The sequence below is a fragment of the Vitis vinifera genome, chromosome 2 (assembly GCF_030704535.1).
Source record: "Vitis vinifera cultivar Pinot Noir 40024 chromosome 2, ASM3070453v1".
In the NCBI taxonomy this organism is placed as follows: domain Eukaryota; kingdom Viridiplantae; phylum Streptophyta; class Magnoliopsida; order Vitales; family Vitaceae; genus Vitis; species Vitis vinifera.
The window spans coordinates 7,785,935-7,802,488 of NC_081806.1; the positions used below are offsets into that span (position 1 = coordinate 7,785,935).

The 16,554-nt window shown below is 30.0% G+C and overlaps 3 protein-coding genes across 5 annotated transcripts; 2 read left to right on the forward strand and 1 right to left on the reverse strand.

Annotated features, from left to right (window-relative positions):
- Positions 1 to 678: 678 nt before the first annotated feature.
- On the reverse strand, positions 679 to 8,169 carry LOC132252816 (uncharacterized). 2 transcript variants are annotated; one of them, XM_059734124.1, is made up of 2 exons: positions 7,856 to 8,169; positions 679 to 1,143 (listed from the first exon to the last, which is right to left on the reverse strand). In XM_059734124.1, the coding sequence occupies exons 1-2, from the start codon at positions 8,094 to 8,096 to the stop codon at positions 1,106 to 1,108; spliced, it is 279 nt and encodes a 92-aa protein (XP_059590107.1). In that variant the 5' UTR covers positions 8,097 to 8,169; the 3' UTR covers positions 679 to 1,105. The 2 variants fall into 2 exon arrangements, with proteins under 2 accessions (XP_059590107.1, XP_059590108.1); XM_059734125.1 differs by having other exon boundaries at positions 679 to 859; positions 7,856 to 8,167.
- A 2,865-nt stretch (positions 8,170 to 11,034) lies between these two features.
- Positions 11,035 to 12,065, forward strand: LOC100250600 (putative invertase inhibitor). 2 transcript variants are annotated; one of them, XM_019225762.2, is made up of 2 exons: positions 11,035 to 11,623; positions 11,814 to 12,065. In XM_019225762.2, exons 1-2 carry the CDS (start codon positions 11,167 to 11,169, stop codon positions 11,819 to 11,821), a joined length of 465 nt encoding a protein of 154 aa, XP_019081307.1. In that variant the 5' UTR covers positions 11,035 to 11,166; the 3' UTR covers positions 11,822 to 12,065. The 2 variants fall into 2 exon arrangements, with proteins under 2 accessions (XP_019081307.1, XP_002282311.1); XM_002282275.5 differs by having other exon boundaries at positions 11,074 to 11,623; positions 11,851 to 12,065.
- A 3,782-nt stretch (positions 12,066 to 15,847) lies between these two features.
- LOC104882452 (putative invertase inhibitor) lies at positions 15,848 to 16,477 on the forward strand. The gene has a single exon (XM_010665738.3). The coding sequence runs from the start codon at positions 15,848 to 15,850 to the stop codon at positions 16,475 to 16,477; it is 630 nt and encodes a 209-aa protein (XP_010664040.3).
- Positions 16,478 to 16,554: the final 77 nt, after the last annotated feature.

Here is a 16,554-nt window from a genome sequence, read left to right on the forward strand (position 1 = left end):
TAATAATAATAATAATAAAGCTAGGTATGGAAGTAAGACATTTATAAACAACTAAAAAAAAGTAAATCCCAATTTTATCACGTCTAAAAAAAATTTAAAAACTTAAATTTTAAATTCAAATAAATATTTGTATTTTAAAATCTATCTATTTTTATTTATAATTCTATATAAATAAATAAAATTATTTAAAAAAAGAAAAGAAAAGAGTTGTTTTACTCTCATAAAAGACGAAATAAGATAATTACATATATTTTTTATTATAAACAATATCGTAAGTACATTTGTTTAAATATAAATTTATTGATATTTCTTTAATTTTAAATTTCATAAATGGAAATTTGTGTTTACAAATTTTATTATGTTACTTGTACTTTTTCTCTTAAAACAAAAATACAAGTTTAGATTAGGAAAAAAATTATTTCTTAAGCTTATATATTTGGTAAATATTAAAATTTGTAATTATTAATATTTTTATTTGATAAATACTATTTTTATTCAAAATAAAAAACGGAAAAGGGTTATGAATGGGACTAGCCCCATGTGCCAACCACTCTCCGCATAGCACATGGAGAGGTTTTTACTAATCAATGTAAAAATCGGGCTACAAGTGATATGGGAGTGAAATGGGCAAAATGGGATGAAGTGGGGAATGGAGGATGGAGTCGGGAAAATGGGTTAGATTAAAAGGTAAAATTACTTGAATATCATTCCTTATGGGTTAATACTTATATGTTTGTATTGTATTAAATAATATGAATAATAGTTTCGTGCTACAATCCACCCCCCTCAGGACCTAGCGTCCTCGTTGATACATTTTCGATTGAAAATCAGGCTCTTATACTAATTGTGACGACTCGGCCTTGCGAACATCATCCATACAAGACTTTGCTTTCTTTAAAGTTTAAAGACTAAGATGAAGATATTATCTTACAAAAGGAAATTAACTTGTAACTAGATATAATGTATTGGATTAGCACAAGGAAACATAATTACGAAATTAGATATTCATTAACCTTTCGACATGGAAAGTTTTTAGTGCACAAAAGTAGCCTTAAGGCCCTTTTACAAACCTTGTACAAATGTGCGAAAATGGCTATATGTCTTGTTATTCATTATCCAAAACTTGCTTGATATCTGGCTCAGCTAGATCCTCATCCGAAAAATTTAGGGAACTACAAGGTGAGTAACTCATTGAATGATAGTATAATGCAAGTTTTAGGATAATCAATCCAAAATGACAAAATTTCATTATGCAAGTAACAACTTAACAGAGATAATATTTAGTATAGCAAATAGGCATACAACATTGGACAACCCAATGTATAATCAATCAAACACATGCATAATCCATGGCTATGATACCACTCCAACTCTCAAAACATCCTAATATCACTGCTATAGTGCTGCCCCTTCCGACCTACATCGGCATATATCACATATGCATTTGCAAACGTTATATATCTTATATAACATGATGTCATATAGACATAGTGCCCTTACATCTCTCAATACGCTTTTCATCCAAATTTCTCCAATGCTTTTTCATCTCTTGGCACAAAGATCACAAAGTCCACCGGCTACAATGTGTCACTCCATCTTTACAACACAATATAGATCTGAGTTATATAACAATCACATCCATAGTAAGAATGTAAAGTACCATGATGATAGTACCAATGATTTCAAGTGAATAGTATGTACTAGGTAGGCTCCCAGGAAAGACTAGAGAGGTCACATTGGTCCCGCTTAAAACTCAACCTCCCTAGACAAAGCTTCCCTAAATTGTACTCATCCCTTCATGATCACCGAATAGTCTTAACTATTTATATACACATATATAAGGGATACAAAGAACATATATCTATTATAAACATAGCATTTGACTACCACATTTTTAAAGTATATCTCATGATATTTAAAAATATAATGAATACATATAACATTTAAAGCATAAGATACATAATTCTATAACCAAGTAAAATCATGCATTATAAGATCACTAACAATAAGAATTCCTAACTATAATTGTAGTAGCACTTCTGTTACGTGAAATAAATATCCTACTTCGCAATGATAACACTATATGAGTTTCTTCACAATTTTATCTTCCTTTCCTTTGTAAACACTCCTATTTGTAGTAAACGCTCCTATTTGTAAGAATCTAAGTAAGCAAGCCCATAGGTGACTTGTTGCATACTTTAGCTAGGTGTCATCCAAATGAAGTAGATTAGTGTCTGCCTTATTTTATGGCGAAGACACGTGGTGACCTACTTAATCCTTACAACTACTTTACAAATAAAGTAACTTCGTGAGTCAACATACTTATTAGGTGTCAATTGTTCACAATGGCTTGGTATCCTTTATGTTTATGGTATTTTAACCTGTCATTTCAACATCTCATGCTTGGTTGCATGCTTGGACACTTTATGCTTAGTTGCATGCCTTGGAATCTCGTACTTGATTACATGCTTGGACACCTCATGTTTGGTTATAGACCTTGGACACCTCGTACTTAATTGCATACTTGGACACCTCATACTTGGCTGCGTGCCTTGGACACCTCGTACTTAGTTGCATGCTTGGGGATAAACAAGAAGGTGATTAAAAGGAATACTTCAAAAGCATCCTTCATGAAGAAAACTTGTGGTCAAAACAACCTTGGTTTTAATAATAATACTTTTGAAGTTTCTTTTTAATCACCTTTTTACTAAGCAAGTAAAAACATCACCTTCTTTTTTTATCCCTTACCAAGTATAAGGTGTTAAAAGCATGCAACCAAGTATGAGGTGTCGAGAGCATGCAACCAAGTATGAGATGTTGAAGGCATGCAGACAAATATGATGTGTTGAAGGCAAGGAGACAAGTATGAGGTGTCGAAGGCATCTAAACAAGGATGAGGTGTCGAAGGCATGTATGCAAGTATGAGATGTCGAAGAGCATGCAAGCAAGTATAGGGTGTTAAAGGCATGCAGGTAATGATGAAGTGTCGAAGGCATTTAGGCAAATATGAGGTGTCAACAACATGTAACTGAGTATAACTTGTCCAAAGCACACAACCAAGTATGAGGTGTTGAAAACATGTAACCTAGAGGACACCAAGCCGCCTTCATCTCTTGACACCTAGTATGACATGGTGACTCAGAAAATTGTTGCACCTACCAAGTAACTGCAAGAATCAAGCACATCCCATAGGTCATTTCCATGTAATAAAGGAAACACTAATCACTTCCCTTTGATTGACACTTAACGAAAAATCTCCCATTTGTTTATTTACTTTAGTTTCCTATAAATAGGGTGTTCACCTACCAAGAAAGGAAATATGAAATGAATGAAAAACTATTATGGCAGTGTTATTACAAATATTAGATCTTGAGTAGTCATAACGAAGGTCTACGGCAATTTCGGTCTAAAAATGAGTTATCTTATAATGCATGATTTTAATTGATTTTAGAATTATATATGTCATGCTTGAAATGTTATATGTATTCATTATTTTTTATATATCATGAGATATGCTTTGAAGATGTGTTGATTAAATGTTATGTTTATAATAAATATGTGCTTCTTGTATCGTTGATATATATGTATATAAATAATTAAGATGGCTCAGTCATCATAAAAAAATGAGTACAATTTACGGAAGTTTTGTTTAAGGAGGTTAGGTTTTAAGCGGGAACCATTATGACCCCTTTAGTATTTCATATGAGCTTACCTAATATATACTATTCATAAAAATACCAGTACCATCATTATTGTACTTTATATTATTATTATGAATGTTATTGTAATATACTCTAGACCTATATCGTGTCATAGAGATGTATGGACATATTGTAGTCGATTGACTTAGTAATCTTTTGTGCTGAGAGATGATGGGACATTGAAGCAATTTGTATGAGAATCATGTTGAGAAATGTAGGGGCATTGTGTCTATATGACACCATGTTATATGAGATATATGTCGTATGTGGACACATATATGATATATACCAATGGAGGAAAGGGCACTATAGCAATTATACTGCATGACATTAGGATGTGTCGAGTGTTGGAGTGACATCATAGCGGTGGATCATGCATGCACTTGATTGATTATACATAGGGTTGTCCGATGTTGTATTCCTACTTTATTGTTATACCATATATTATCTACATTGAGTGTTACATGCATGGTAAAACTCGTTTTTTTATTTTATTTTAGACTAACCATCTTAAAACTTGCATTATATAATCATTCACTGAGTTATACTCACTTTATAGTTCTGTAAAATTTTCAAATGAAGACCTAGTAGAACTTGACATCAACAAGTTCCAAAGGACGGTCAACAAGGCATATAACCCTTAATGTCTCTTTTGCTTCTTTTTTAATAGATTACTGGCATCTAACCATTTCCTTATGTATGTGCAAGTTTTTGGTCTCTTAAGGCCAACTCTTATGTGCTCAAAACTTTATATCTTAGAAGAGCAATGATTATATGGTTTCTTTAAAATGTTTTTTTTGTGCTATACACAGTTTATTTAACTACAAGTTAATTTCGCTTTGTAGTATAGTATATCCATCTCAATCTTTAGACTAGAAAGAAGGCACCGTCTTGCAAGGATGACGTTAACTTATAACTAGATATAATGTGTCAGAGCAACATAAGGAAGCATATTAAGGGACTATATATTCATTACCCTTTTGAGATACAAAGTTATAAAGACAAATCTTTATCTTTTACAAACATTCTTATTATTTTATAATTTAAAAAATAAGAAAATCACAAACACCAATTAAAAAAAGCCATTACACCTTACCAATTTTCTTTTAATAAATAGAACATATGAGAAGGAAAAAACCACAGTAAACCATATTTTTAGGTTCTGTTTATAGAAAAAAAAACGTTGTCTTTAAAATAAATTTAAATAAATATATAAAAATAGTTTATTAATTTTAAATATATTATTTATTCTCTTTTTCTTCTACTTTCTCCTAAAATTTTCAAATTTCACAAGAACTAGAATTTAAAACATTTTTCCATGACAAATAAATTCACGATACCTAAATTTTTTTTAAAAAAAAAAAAAACTATTTTTTATATTTACCCTACAAAAAACTTTATTTAAAAAAAAAATAAAGAATAAGAATCCAATTACTATTAGGGGGTGTTTGGTATGTCGGAATAGGGAATGGAAATAATATTTTGTTTCCTTTCCTATTTCTTAGTGGAATGGAATAATTTGATGATTCCATTTCTAGCATTTGGATGAACTTAGGAATGCAAAATTGGAATGATTATTTGTTTCAATTCCAATGTTTGATAATAATAGGAATGGAAATGAAAAAGAAATAAATTTACAATAATATCCTTACATATAATTTAAAATATTTTTTTATTTTTACTTTTATTTTAAAAAAATAAAATTTGAGAGGTTTTTTGTTATTAAATAATAAGACTAAAAAATATATATATACTCAATAAATAAAAAATTAACCATAAAAAATCGTATAACCCTAATGCACAAATATTCAATTATTATTTTTATTAAAAATTTGAATAATTTGTCATGCTTAAGTAGTTATAAAATTATATTTTTCAAAAAAAAAATTATTTATTATAATATTTAAATTCTCAAAGCTAGCAAATGTTTTTCCTATTTTCAAAAGAGGAAATAAAAGAATTCAAATTTATTCTAATTTTCAACAAGTATCATATCCGATAAAATCCATAACCTTAAAAAATTTTAAATATTCGTTTTTTTTAATCAAAATTTTAAATAATTTGTCATGCAAAAAAAGCTATAGAATTATATTTTACTAAGAAAAAAAAAGAGAAAAAAAATATAAGAACATATAAATTGTCAAAGCTACCAAATACTTATTTCTTATTTGCAAAAAAGGAAATAAAAAAACACAAACTTCATTCTAGTTCTCAATATAAGTACCATATCTACTAATAAATATTAAAAAGATTAAATATTCTATGTTTGACCTCACAATCATGGGTTTTTTAATCATTAAATTTATTGGTTGTTTAAATAATGTCCATAATTTGCCTTAATCAGATGCCCACAACAGAATGCCTGGGAAGATCAGTAGTGACAATGGTACAGAGCTCATCTTGACTTTTTCTTGAAGTTGCAGATTTTAATTTAACCCCACCTAAATATTTTATTACACTGTTGCTTGAATCTTTCTATGTGCCATCGGTCGGTCATTTTGGTAATCTAATTTATTGGATCTGGAAAGGTATGAAAATCATGTTTTATTGGCACTGGTGTTGTGATGTGATGTGGCTTAGGTCGGGAGATTTGCATCATACAAACCTCCTTGGGTTGTCTACATCAAACTTAAAGTTGGGCCGATATAAATCAATAGCAGCTGGAATAAAAAAATTAATCAATGTTGGTTTCTCGGTGCTTAATGGTTTGTTTACTGTTAAATAACAATGATATGAAGAGATCTTCACTGTGGCCCATGCTAAAGTTCCAAAATGAGCCGGAAATGCAGCAGATTTTCTGCGAGACGGCAGAATCCATAGCTTTAACTAGGAAAGGAAGACGCCGATAATAATAAACAAAGAGGAAAAAAAACCAAAAGTTTTGTTTTTGTTTGTTTTTTTCTTTTTATTTTTTTCCTAACCATTAAAAATTTTCAATATTGTAAACACGTGAAATCGAAAAATCTTTTTCCAACCATTTCAATTTTTCTCTCCAGTTTCCATTAATACAAGATAAAGAAACATCAAAGATTCCAAACATAAATTAATAAAAAAAAAATTAATCGATTTATAGAGAAGAATAAACACATATAAAGAAGTAGAAGAAAAAAGAGAAAATAAGGTAAACCTGATCGAAGATGTAGAAGGGAATTTTCAGAACCTAGTTGCAGCAAACAATGACGAATCGTAGATCCAACAATCAAAATAAACATCCAAAACCCTATAAATTAGAAATTGATTTTTTTTTTTTAAATATCGTGGAAGGTTTAATTGATTCAATTTGAAAGAATCACTTGTTGCAGAGAATTGGATGATGAGTGGGTCTCTAACTTTGCAAAGAAGATAAGAAGTGAATGATGAATGGATCTCTACCTTTACAAAGAAGATAAACATCGGGTTTGAAGAACAAGATAAGAGGGTAAAATAGTAATTTAGGTTATTTTATATTATCAAATAGGTTTAATGAATTAGAATACCACCTACTTTTAATGAATGCAAATCCGACTCATAAGTTGTATGAGTCGGATTTGATTTCTGCCGGAATAATTTTTTATTTCATTTCCGCCTTCTTAACATTTATCCAAACATAGGAATAAGAGAGAAAAGGAATGAGATGTGTATTCCCACTCCCTATTCCCGTGTACCAAACACCCCCTTAGGTTCAATCTTAAAATTTATGTAACTTTCTTCATTGTATGTAACTTCCCACACATATATATATATATAACCAATGTTATAGTTTGAAATTTGTATTTTATAAACTTAATTTCGATTTTTTTCCATATTATGAAAACACACTAATGTGTAATGGGGCTGGGGTTCATTCCACCTCACAATCTGCGCGCACACACACACATATACGTGTATGTATATAAAATCCATCATACATTATATTATATACATAATCAAATGCATGAATATTTAGTAGTGAATTTTAGGAACATACCCAATCGGTAGGACACAATGCCCGATAATATTTCGCAAACATCTCACAATCCACTACCTCATCACCCTTCTTCTGCCTGCACTTAAACCAGCCACCATGCCTCACAATTTTTAACCTTTTCTATTATTTTATTCAAATCTAAAATCTTCTCCTTTTTTTATTTTTTATTTTTTATAGTTAAAAAAAAAAAAAAAAAGTGAAGTTTTACCTGTGGTACTCAATGTACCGAGTGTAGCTGTGGCGGGTCTGGTTGGTGGTGGGAAACCGGAGTCGGCCGGCGCAGTCCGCATCTCCTCCACCTTTTTGGGTAGGTTGGGCGGTGGGGGCGGCGCTTGGGAGATTGAACCGAGTTCAAGAGTTGGGCGTGGAGCTTGTTCCCCTCTCGCCACTTTGTTAACATCTCTTGCTCTCATCTCATCGTGTGGAGCCACTACTGACCATATCGACATCTTGCTGTCTCTAAAACACCACACTACTCGCTTTCTCTCTCTAAACCACACTTTCTTTTTCGTCGTGGGAAATTGCATGAACAAGAGGAAGAAGACAGTGAAATTCTCAAACCCATGAAGACACCTGGCATTTGAATAGACACGTGTGCTCTCATTGGGGCGACGTGTCTGTTGTTGAGGTGTTTTGCAGCTCTGTGGGACATGACTTCACGACGGTTAATGTATTTTTAAATTTCAAAATTCAATATTCTGGAAGCCCCTACTAGCCCACTGGTTGCATCTCGAAAATTACAAATTATTTTTGTCTTTTAATAAAAACTTTTAAATGTCTTTCTGTAGAGGGTGTCTTAATAATAATTTAATTTAAATTATTAATTAAATTACATATATTTAATAAAATAGTTTAACGGTGGGACTTAAAATGAAAAATAACTGTAAAAAAAAAAATTAACTTATTTTTCAATATATTTTTTATTTTACTTTTTTACCACTATTTATACTAATTATTTCCACTATCTTTTTTATTATTCTACAACCTACATTATTATTTGACCTCTTTTAATCCTAATTATAATTTATGAAGTTAAATATATCAAATTGATAATTTAAAATAAATTTTATTAAACAACCTTAATACTTAAAAGAATAATTAAATAACAAGTTTTAAATTAATATAATTTAGCTTAAGATCTACTTAAATCATTAAATAATAAATATTAAATTTTATCAAACATCTCCTATAAATCAACTTAATATGATTTAATAATTTAATTTAAATTACTAAATAAAATAAACATATTTGGTAAAATAATTTTAATGTTATAACTTAAAATTATTTTAAACTCAAGTATTAAATCAAAATTATTAACTTATTTTTAATCTTAAATCCTTTCTATTTTATTTACCGACTCTCTTATACTTTACAATTATGATTCGACTTTCATAACTTGTTTTTTATAATAGATTTTTTTATAGTTATTTTATACATTTGTAATCCTTTTAAGTGTAAATGTTTTATAAATAAATTTATTACTTAAAATTAATGAAAATAAATAAGTTAAAATTAGTTAACACAAATATTAGTTAAAATTAATAAAGATGAATGTGTCAATTTAATGATTTAAGATAAATATTAAGTTAACTTTATTAAATAATTTTGATACTTAAAGTAAAAAAATAAATCATAAGTTTTAAGTTAATAATTTAAGAGTAATTTGACTGAAGTTATTAAATAATAAGTATTAAGTTTTATCAAATATTTACTTAATTTTATACTTAAAAAAAAATTACAAAAGCAATGGTGCTTCTGTATTGTTATAAATAATTCTAATCTTATATTACCATATTATTTTTTAATTTTAGTTAAATTAAAAAGTAATATCAAGTTAATATATATAATTATCCAAACTTATTATTCAATGTCTTGCTTAATACAATTAATATAATAAAAGATGGTCTCATCACATAATTAGTTTTTGTTTTCAAATAATTCTCAAACAAAATCAGATTATTTAATAAAAATAAACAAAATCAAATGATTAAAATTAACTAAATAATTTTTAAAAATAAAAAATAAAAATCATGATTAATAAGATCATTTAGCCCATAATGCTAAATCATCCATTTGTTTTTTTTTTCTTAAATTTTTTATTGGAGTCAGAGATGGGATTATATTATTTCAGTATTCATCATTAAAATATGAAGTTATTAATAATTTTCCAAAAAAATTAAGAAAAAAAAAAGGAAAAAAGCATTCACAACCCCATAATTAATGTGAGATGGGAGTGTCAACTTTATGCTTTCTTTTTGTTAGAAAAAGATAGAAGGTAGTTGATAATGGAGGCCACTAAAGCATAAGGGAAGTGTTTTTGGTAATTTGATTCATCTCATATGCTGTCACATGGCAATGATCATACTTTTCAAGAAGTAATTGAATGTGTACAAGAAAAAAACTTTCCATGGAAGAAGATCCCACCTTGGAAAAATGGCAAGGATCCCTATGGTACATGGTTGTGGGTCACATGGCCTCATTAATACCTCTTTCTATGGGATTAATCCCAAACCCTTTGTGATCTAACTCTTTAATTTTATTTTATTTTATTTTTGGTCTATAAAAGCTCCTTTTTAATATAATTATGAATTAGGGCTTTTGAAAAAGAATTGGGCAAAGAACCACATGATTGCCCTATGGCAAATAGGCCACTTAGTGATTGGTCCACTATGGTTTTGCCCAATGCTTTTTTAACATTTTAGAGCCAAATGATGTCTTTACTTTGAGGATGTTGGCTTTTCAATCATGATAGAAAAATCAAATAGCCCTTTTGTGAATTGTGGTATAGGGAAAATGGTATGGACAACAATAGGCCCACAATGAGTAGCACATCAAAGAAAGCCCATGGATAAAAATTCTAGGGATGAACATGAGCCACCCATTAAAGGCATGGGGGGGCTTGACAAATATGGCCAGGCTCATATTTGACCCGACCCATATCAGTAGCCATTAAACCAACCCATGGACAGGTGGCAGGTCCCATGTGCTTAGGTAAATTAATAGCAGCTTGTTTGTTTAGCAGACCATGAAATCAACCTAACTCCTACATGGGATGTTTTCTTTTTTCTTTTTCTTTTTTTCAATTTTGTGAATAAATTGGGTTGATAGATGTCTAGTTTTTTTTAGGAAATAACAGATGAGGTGGGGAACAAGGAAGATGGGTTTTGCTTTAACAAAAGAGCAGATGAAATGAGAAAGAGGTGAGGTTTGTTTTAGTGGATGAGAGAGACGTGTGGCTTGTTGTAACATATGATGGTGACTTGGTGAGACGGTTGAGGCATGTATAGATGCCTTGTGGGATTTTCCATTTCTATTCTTAGTCTCCTTCTTCATACCTAGGCTTTAGGGTAAAGCAAAGAACCTCTAATGACATCATCTTGGTACCTTTCAGTTAAAAAGCAATGCTAATTTGCTTAAAAATAAATAAATAAATATTCTATTTCATTTGCCAAAATCACATTGTCTCCTATATATATATTTGCACCCTTCTCTACAAATTTTTTCTAAAAAGAAAGAAAAATGAAGCATTCATTAGTCCTAATCTATGCATGTATTTCTCTTCTTCTCTTCTTCCATCCTTCGCTTTCCTGTCAACTCATCCATCAAACATGCAAGAGAATTGCAGACAATGATCCCAATGTGAGCTACAATTTATGCGTCATGAGCCTTGAATCAAATCCCATGAGTGCAAATGCGAGCCTTGAAGAACTTGGAGTCATCGCGGTCGAGCTAGCCTTGTCTAATGCGACATACATCAATTGGTACATTAGCAATAAGCTTTTGCAGGAGAAAGGGTTTGATCCATATGCCAAGGCTTGCCTAAAAGATTGTCATGAACTTTACTCCGACGCCATCCCTGAGTTAAAAGATGTGCTCGATGATTTTAAGGACAAAGACTACTACAAGGCTAATATAGAGTTGAGTGCGGCCATGGAGGCGTCGACTACTTGTGAAGATGGTTACAAGGAAAGGAAAGGTGAAGTGTCTCCCTTGGCAAAAGAGGACAACAACTTCTTTCAATTGTGTGCAATTGCTCTTGCTTTCACTAATATGTTGCATTGATCCAATATTTCGTTGCAAGAAATATGAATCTCACAATCTTTAACCTATATATATAAGGTTTAGATTTGTTGTTTTTCTAACATATTTCATAGCATCTCTTTCAGCTGTGTAGTATTGATCTAATATTGCTTCTTACTTCAGCTTCATCTTTGGAGTCCTCTCAATTAAACTAGGGTGCCTATGCTGCTAATCAGATAGTGACGTTGCTTCATCTATGGCTTGTTTGACCATCAAAGAAATAAATTAAAGGAGAGCTGCACTCCTAGGAATAGTATTAATGGACCTAAGATTTGAGCAACATTTCTATGTCAAATGTTTCCTAAACAATCAGTTCCAAATTTATAATTTTGCACAAAGTTAAAGTTTTTTATTTGGGATGATCGTGATTAAATCTTTGTCAAAGGTTTAATTTTCTCAAACATTCAACTATCACAAATATATCATATATAATTAGTTTCAAATTTTATATCTTAAACCAATGGTATTCAAAATCCAAGAAATTGCATGGTAAAATTATAAAAAGAAAAATTTCTTCGCACATTTTGCTATTTTTCATTCAAAATATAAAAGGTTACCTTTTAAATTTACAAATCAATATCGACGGACCTTTATACTTTTGCACATGTAAAGTAACTTGTTAATGGAGCCAAATAACATATATAGAGTGGAAAAGAAAACGTGAAAAAATTTGTGGGAAAAACAAAAAGTATAATAAAGAAACTCAAAGGCAAATAAAGATGAAAAGAATGAATACCGTCTATCTTGGTATTGAAGTTGAAGTCTATCTTCAATCAATTTTTTTTTTCATAATTCTATTATTATTTGTTATCAAGCAACAACATTAGAATCTTAATAAATACCGTCTCTCCCACAATTTACATAGGAGGTGAACTAAAGTGAGTCACTCTTCATTCTTGACACTTATAAAAGAAGTCTAAATGTCATGAATTTTTCCATAAAGAAAAACAAAAAGATAGAGTTTGAAAATGAGAATAAACAAGTTCTCACTCAATCTAAATTATCATTATTTGCCAAAAAGCACAAGACATATATGAAACTTTGAACAAAAGCAAATAATAAAGATGACTCTAAGAAAGAAAAAAAAAACTTCATCTAAGTCAAATCTAGTGGAATGCTATAGTTATGGTGAAAAAAGGCACATTGGGTTAGATTATCTTAGTCTTTAAATAAAAATAAAAAAAAGAAATACAAATGACATGGAGTGATTTTGAGCAATGTTTTAAAAACTAGACCGAACTAGTCGATTAGACCATTGGCTATATTCCAATCTAATTCAATTCGCTACATTAGGTCAGAATTAAGTTGAACTGCTCCACCTAGCAATCCAACCTTTGAATTGTTGAGTCAGCTTGGCTAGTTCAGTTATAATAGATTGCCATGTATTGCCCTAGTCTTAAAAGAATGATAATAATAATAATAAGTAATACAAATGACTTTTTCAAGTAATGTTTTAAAAACTGGATCAAATTGGCTGATTGAACTATTGACTAAAGCCTAATTCGATTTATTTCAACACATTAAGCCAAAAATGAGTTGAAATGGTCCACCTAGCGGTCCAACCTTTGAATTGTTCGTTATTTGTTGTCGAGTGGCAACATTAGAATCTTAATTAGTACTATCTCTCCCACAATTTACATAGAAGGGGTACTTTAAGTAAGTTATTTTTTATTCTTGCCACTTGTAAAAGAAGTCTAAAGGGTCAACATGAAAGCTTCTCTCCAAAAGCACCTCACCCAATCTAAACTATTATTGTTTGTCAAAAGATTCAAGACATGTGTGAAACTTTAAAAGAAAGCAAATAATAAAGATGATTCTAAGAAAGAAAAAAGGAATATTACCAAGACTAAAAGTAAAATAAAAAAAAATAAAACTTTATCTAAATCAAATCAAGTGGAATGCTATAATTGTAGTGGAAAAGGGCACACTACCTCACATTGCCTTGGTCTTAAAAGAATTAAAAAAAAAAAAAAGTAATACAAGTAACTTAGAGTGATTTCGAGCAATGTTTTAGAAATTGAATCAAACTGGTTTATTAGATCGAAACTTGATCTAATTCAATTCAACACATCAACCCAAAAATGAGTTGAACCACTCAACGGAATAGTCCAACCTTTGAATCATTGAGCCAACTTGGGTGGTTCACTTATAATAGATTGTCTCATATTACCTTAGTCTTGAAGGAATTAAAAACTCACTTATAATACACATTAATGAATGACAAATTTATAAGCTACTTTTACTTCCTACATTTCCAATTAGGCAAAATGTCAAACAAGTGAACCATGATGGGCCACCAAGATACGCTTATGTCTATATAAAAGAAAAGCATTTAAAAAATATTTATACATTATTACAAAATTTAAAATAAATATAAATATTTATGATTTATCTTTAATAAATATCAAAATGACATAAATAAAAAACTCATGATTTTGAAAATAGTAAAATATGTGACATTGAAATCCAAACAAATTTAAATAATAAAAATTATATTTTATCTTAATAATTAAAATTTATATATTTAACAAAATTAAAATTACTAATAATTTAATAAATATTTGTGTTATCCTTATTATAATCTAAGTAATCAATATTAATAATGAAATGTGTTTAAACATTTTTATTATTTATATATTTTCTAATTTATTATAATTATTTTTATTTTAATAATACATAAATTATATATTAATGATGTAATTAATTCAACCACAGTACAACCATTAGTCTAAACATTGAACCATGAACTGATAACTTCTTTAATTTAATAATTGATCTGATTATGAAAACATTGATTTTAGGTCCAAATGAAAGAATTTAACGATATAAGAGCAATGAAAAATCAAATTTTGTTGCTTTTTATAACTTCTATGATAGCTATACAATTAGGAAATCACAATACTATTGTTTCAACTTTATAGTAATCGAGAAGAGAGTGAATTTGATAACTTATCAAATGCATATAATACTTTATACCATGAAAGCTATAAAATAAAATGTGAGTACATTAAACTAAAAGATAATATTTAGAAAGAATTCTTATATTGAATTTCGAGAATTTGAATGTATGATATTTGATAAATTGAATTTTCTTGAATTAGAAAAAAAAAATGAAATGATTGATAAGATTAAGGAACTCAATACTTAAAATAGTAATTTGCTTGAAATATGTTGTAGACTAATAAATCTCTATCTTCTAAGCTAAATAAATTTAAAAATAATTTGGGGAGTAAGAATAAGGAGTTGTGAGCATAAATGTAAAATTTCTTAAAATATAAATGTAAAATAAAAATTCCTCACCCCCTTTAAAAATAATAATAAAATATTTTATAAAATTTGTTTAATATTCATGATTTTTTAAAAAAAAAAAAAATTGTTTAAGTAATCATTATTCTAATATATTTTGTATTTGAATGTTTCTGTTTTATTAAGAATTTTCAAATCAAATCAATTTTTTTATAATTTTTTAGTTGATATTTTATTAAATAAGCTTCTTTGGTTTTTTTTTTTATTTCTAATTTTGAAAATTTTTAAATATATTTATTTTCATATTAAATTTTATGCTATACTTGATTCTGTAACACATGAAATGTCAAAAATGCCCTAATGGATCAAGAGCTAGTTGCTATCTAGCCTACTAGTCATGCTTACCCTCTGAACAATATCAACCTACTTTCTAAATAATTTAGTTATATTATTTATGTCAATTATAGTTTTAAAATAGCTGTTGTGGAGGTCCAGTGAGCAGTTGGGAAATGCCAAACTGTTTGACAGTGACTATCTAGGAAATTTCCTTTAGGAAAAAAAAAAAGGCCCACAAGTGTAAATCAGACAACTGCTTGCATGGTTCTATCAATCAAACAACAACATATCCAACATAGGAAAGATATGGAGGCATGGTTTCCTTTTCCTTCCCTTTGTTTTTTCATCTTCTTAAAAGCTAACAGAGATATCCCCCTTTCTGGCTGTTAAGGAAAAAGTTTGTGAGCAACAATGCCTGATTCTCAGTCATCATGACCATCTAGGAAGCTTCCCTCAAATAAGAGGCCCCTTCAAGTAGAAGCCTCTTACTGTAGCTAACTATAAAATGAGGGATTTAATTTGTATCCAACAGAGAAAAATGTTGCATTCTCCACTCTTTTCCCTCTCCTTCTGCTTTGTCTTCTTCTTCTTCGTCATCCTGATTCCTCAACAGAACTGTTCTCCTCTTCCACTCTCAAGACACCGCCCGAACCCGAAACACTTTCCTGTTGGTGTTGATCTGGTGAACACAACCTGCGAGCTGTGTGCAAATGCATCAGCCAGTTTCAACTACAAGTTCTGCGTATCCTCTCTCGAGAGGCTTCCCATTAGCCATGCTGCCAATTTTCAAGGACTGGCGATCGTCGCAATGGAGTTGGCGGTGGAGAATGCCAGCAACACCGTTTTGAAAATTGCAAATATGATGAACAGCGGAACCTTTGACCACCATGATATGGGTTGCTTGGAGGATTGTATGGAAACATACTCGCATTCAGTCACGGCACTGCTGAATTCCATTGGAGCTTTCATGGCCAAGCATTACGGTGTTGCCAACACATGGATGTTGCAGGTTACGAAAGGAACGAGAAGGTGCGAGCTAGGATTTTCCAGAGGGAGAAAAGAAGCTTCTCCATTAAAAAAAGAGAATTACAACATTCTTCGACTAAGTGATATTGCTCTATGCATCATCCAATTCCTGGAACCACCTACACCTCCTCGCTCCTCTTAAACTCTGTTGCGTTGATAGTGGAATAGGACCCAAGACCCAGTTGACTGTTAGCTCCATTTCCTTCTCTTACAAACTAT

Bases quoted from the DNA above. Each gene is read 5' to 3' on its own strand.
- LOC132252816 (XM_059734124.1), bottom strand. From the start codon at position 8,096: ATGTCGATATGGTCAGTAGTGGCTCCACACGATGAGATGAGAGCAAGA. The intron at 1,144-7,855 runs GTAAAACTTCAC...ATGAGGATCTAG, and splicing joins CGGTACATTGAGTACCACAG to CTGAGCCAGATATCAAGCAA.
- LOC100250600 (XM_002282275.5), top strand. From the start codon at position 11,167: ATGAAGCATTCATTAGTCCTAATCTATGCATGTATTTCTCTTCTTCTC. The intron at 11,624-11,850 runs GTGAAGTGTCTC...TTCTTACTTCAG, and splicing joins TGGTTACAAGGAAAGGAAAG to CTTCATCTTTGGAGTCCTCT.
- LOC104882452 (XM_010665738.3), top strand. From the start codon at position 15,848: ATGTTGCATTCTCCACTCTTTTCCCTCTCCTTCTGCTTTGTCTTCTTC.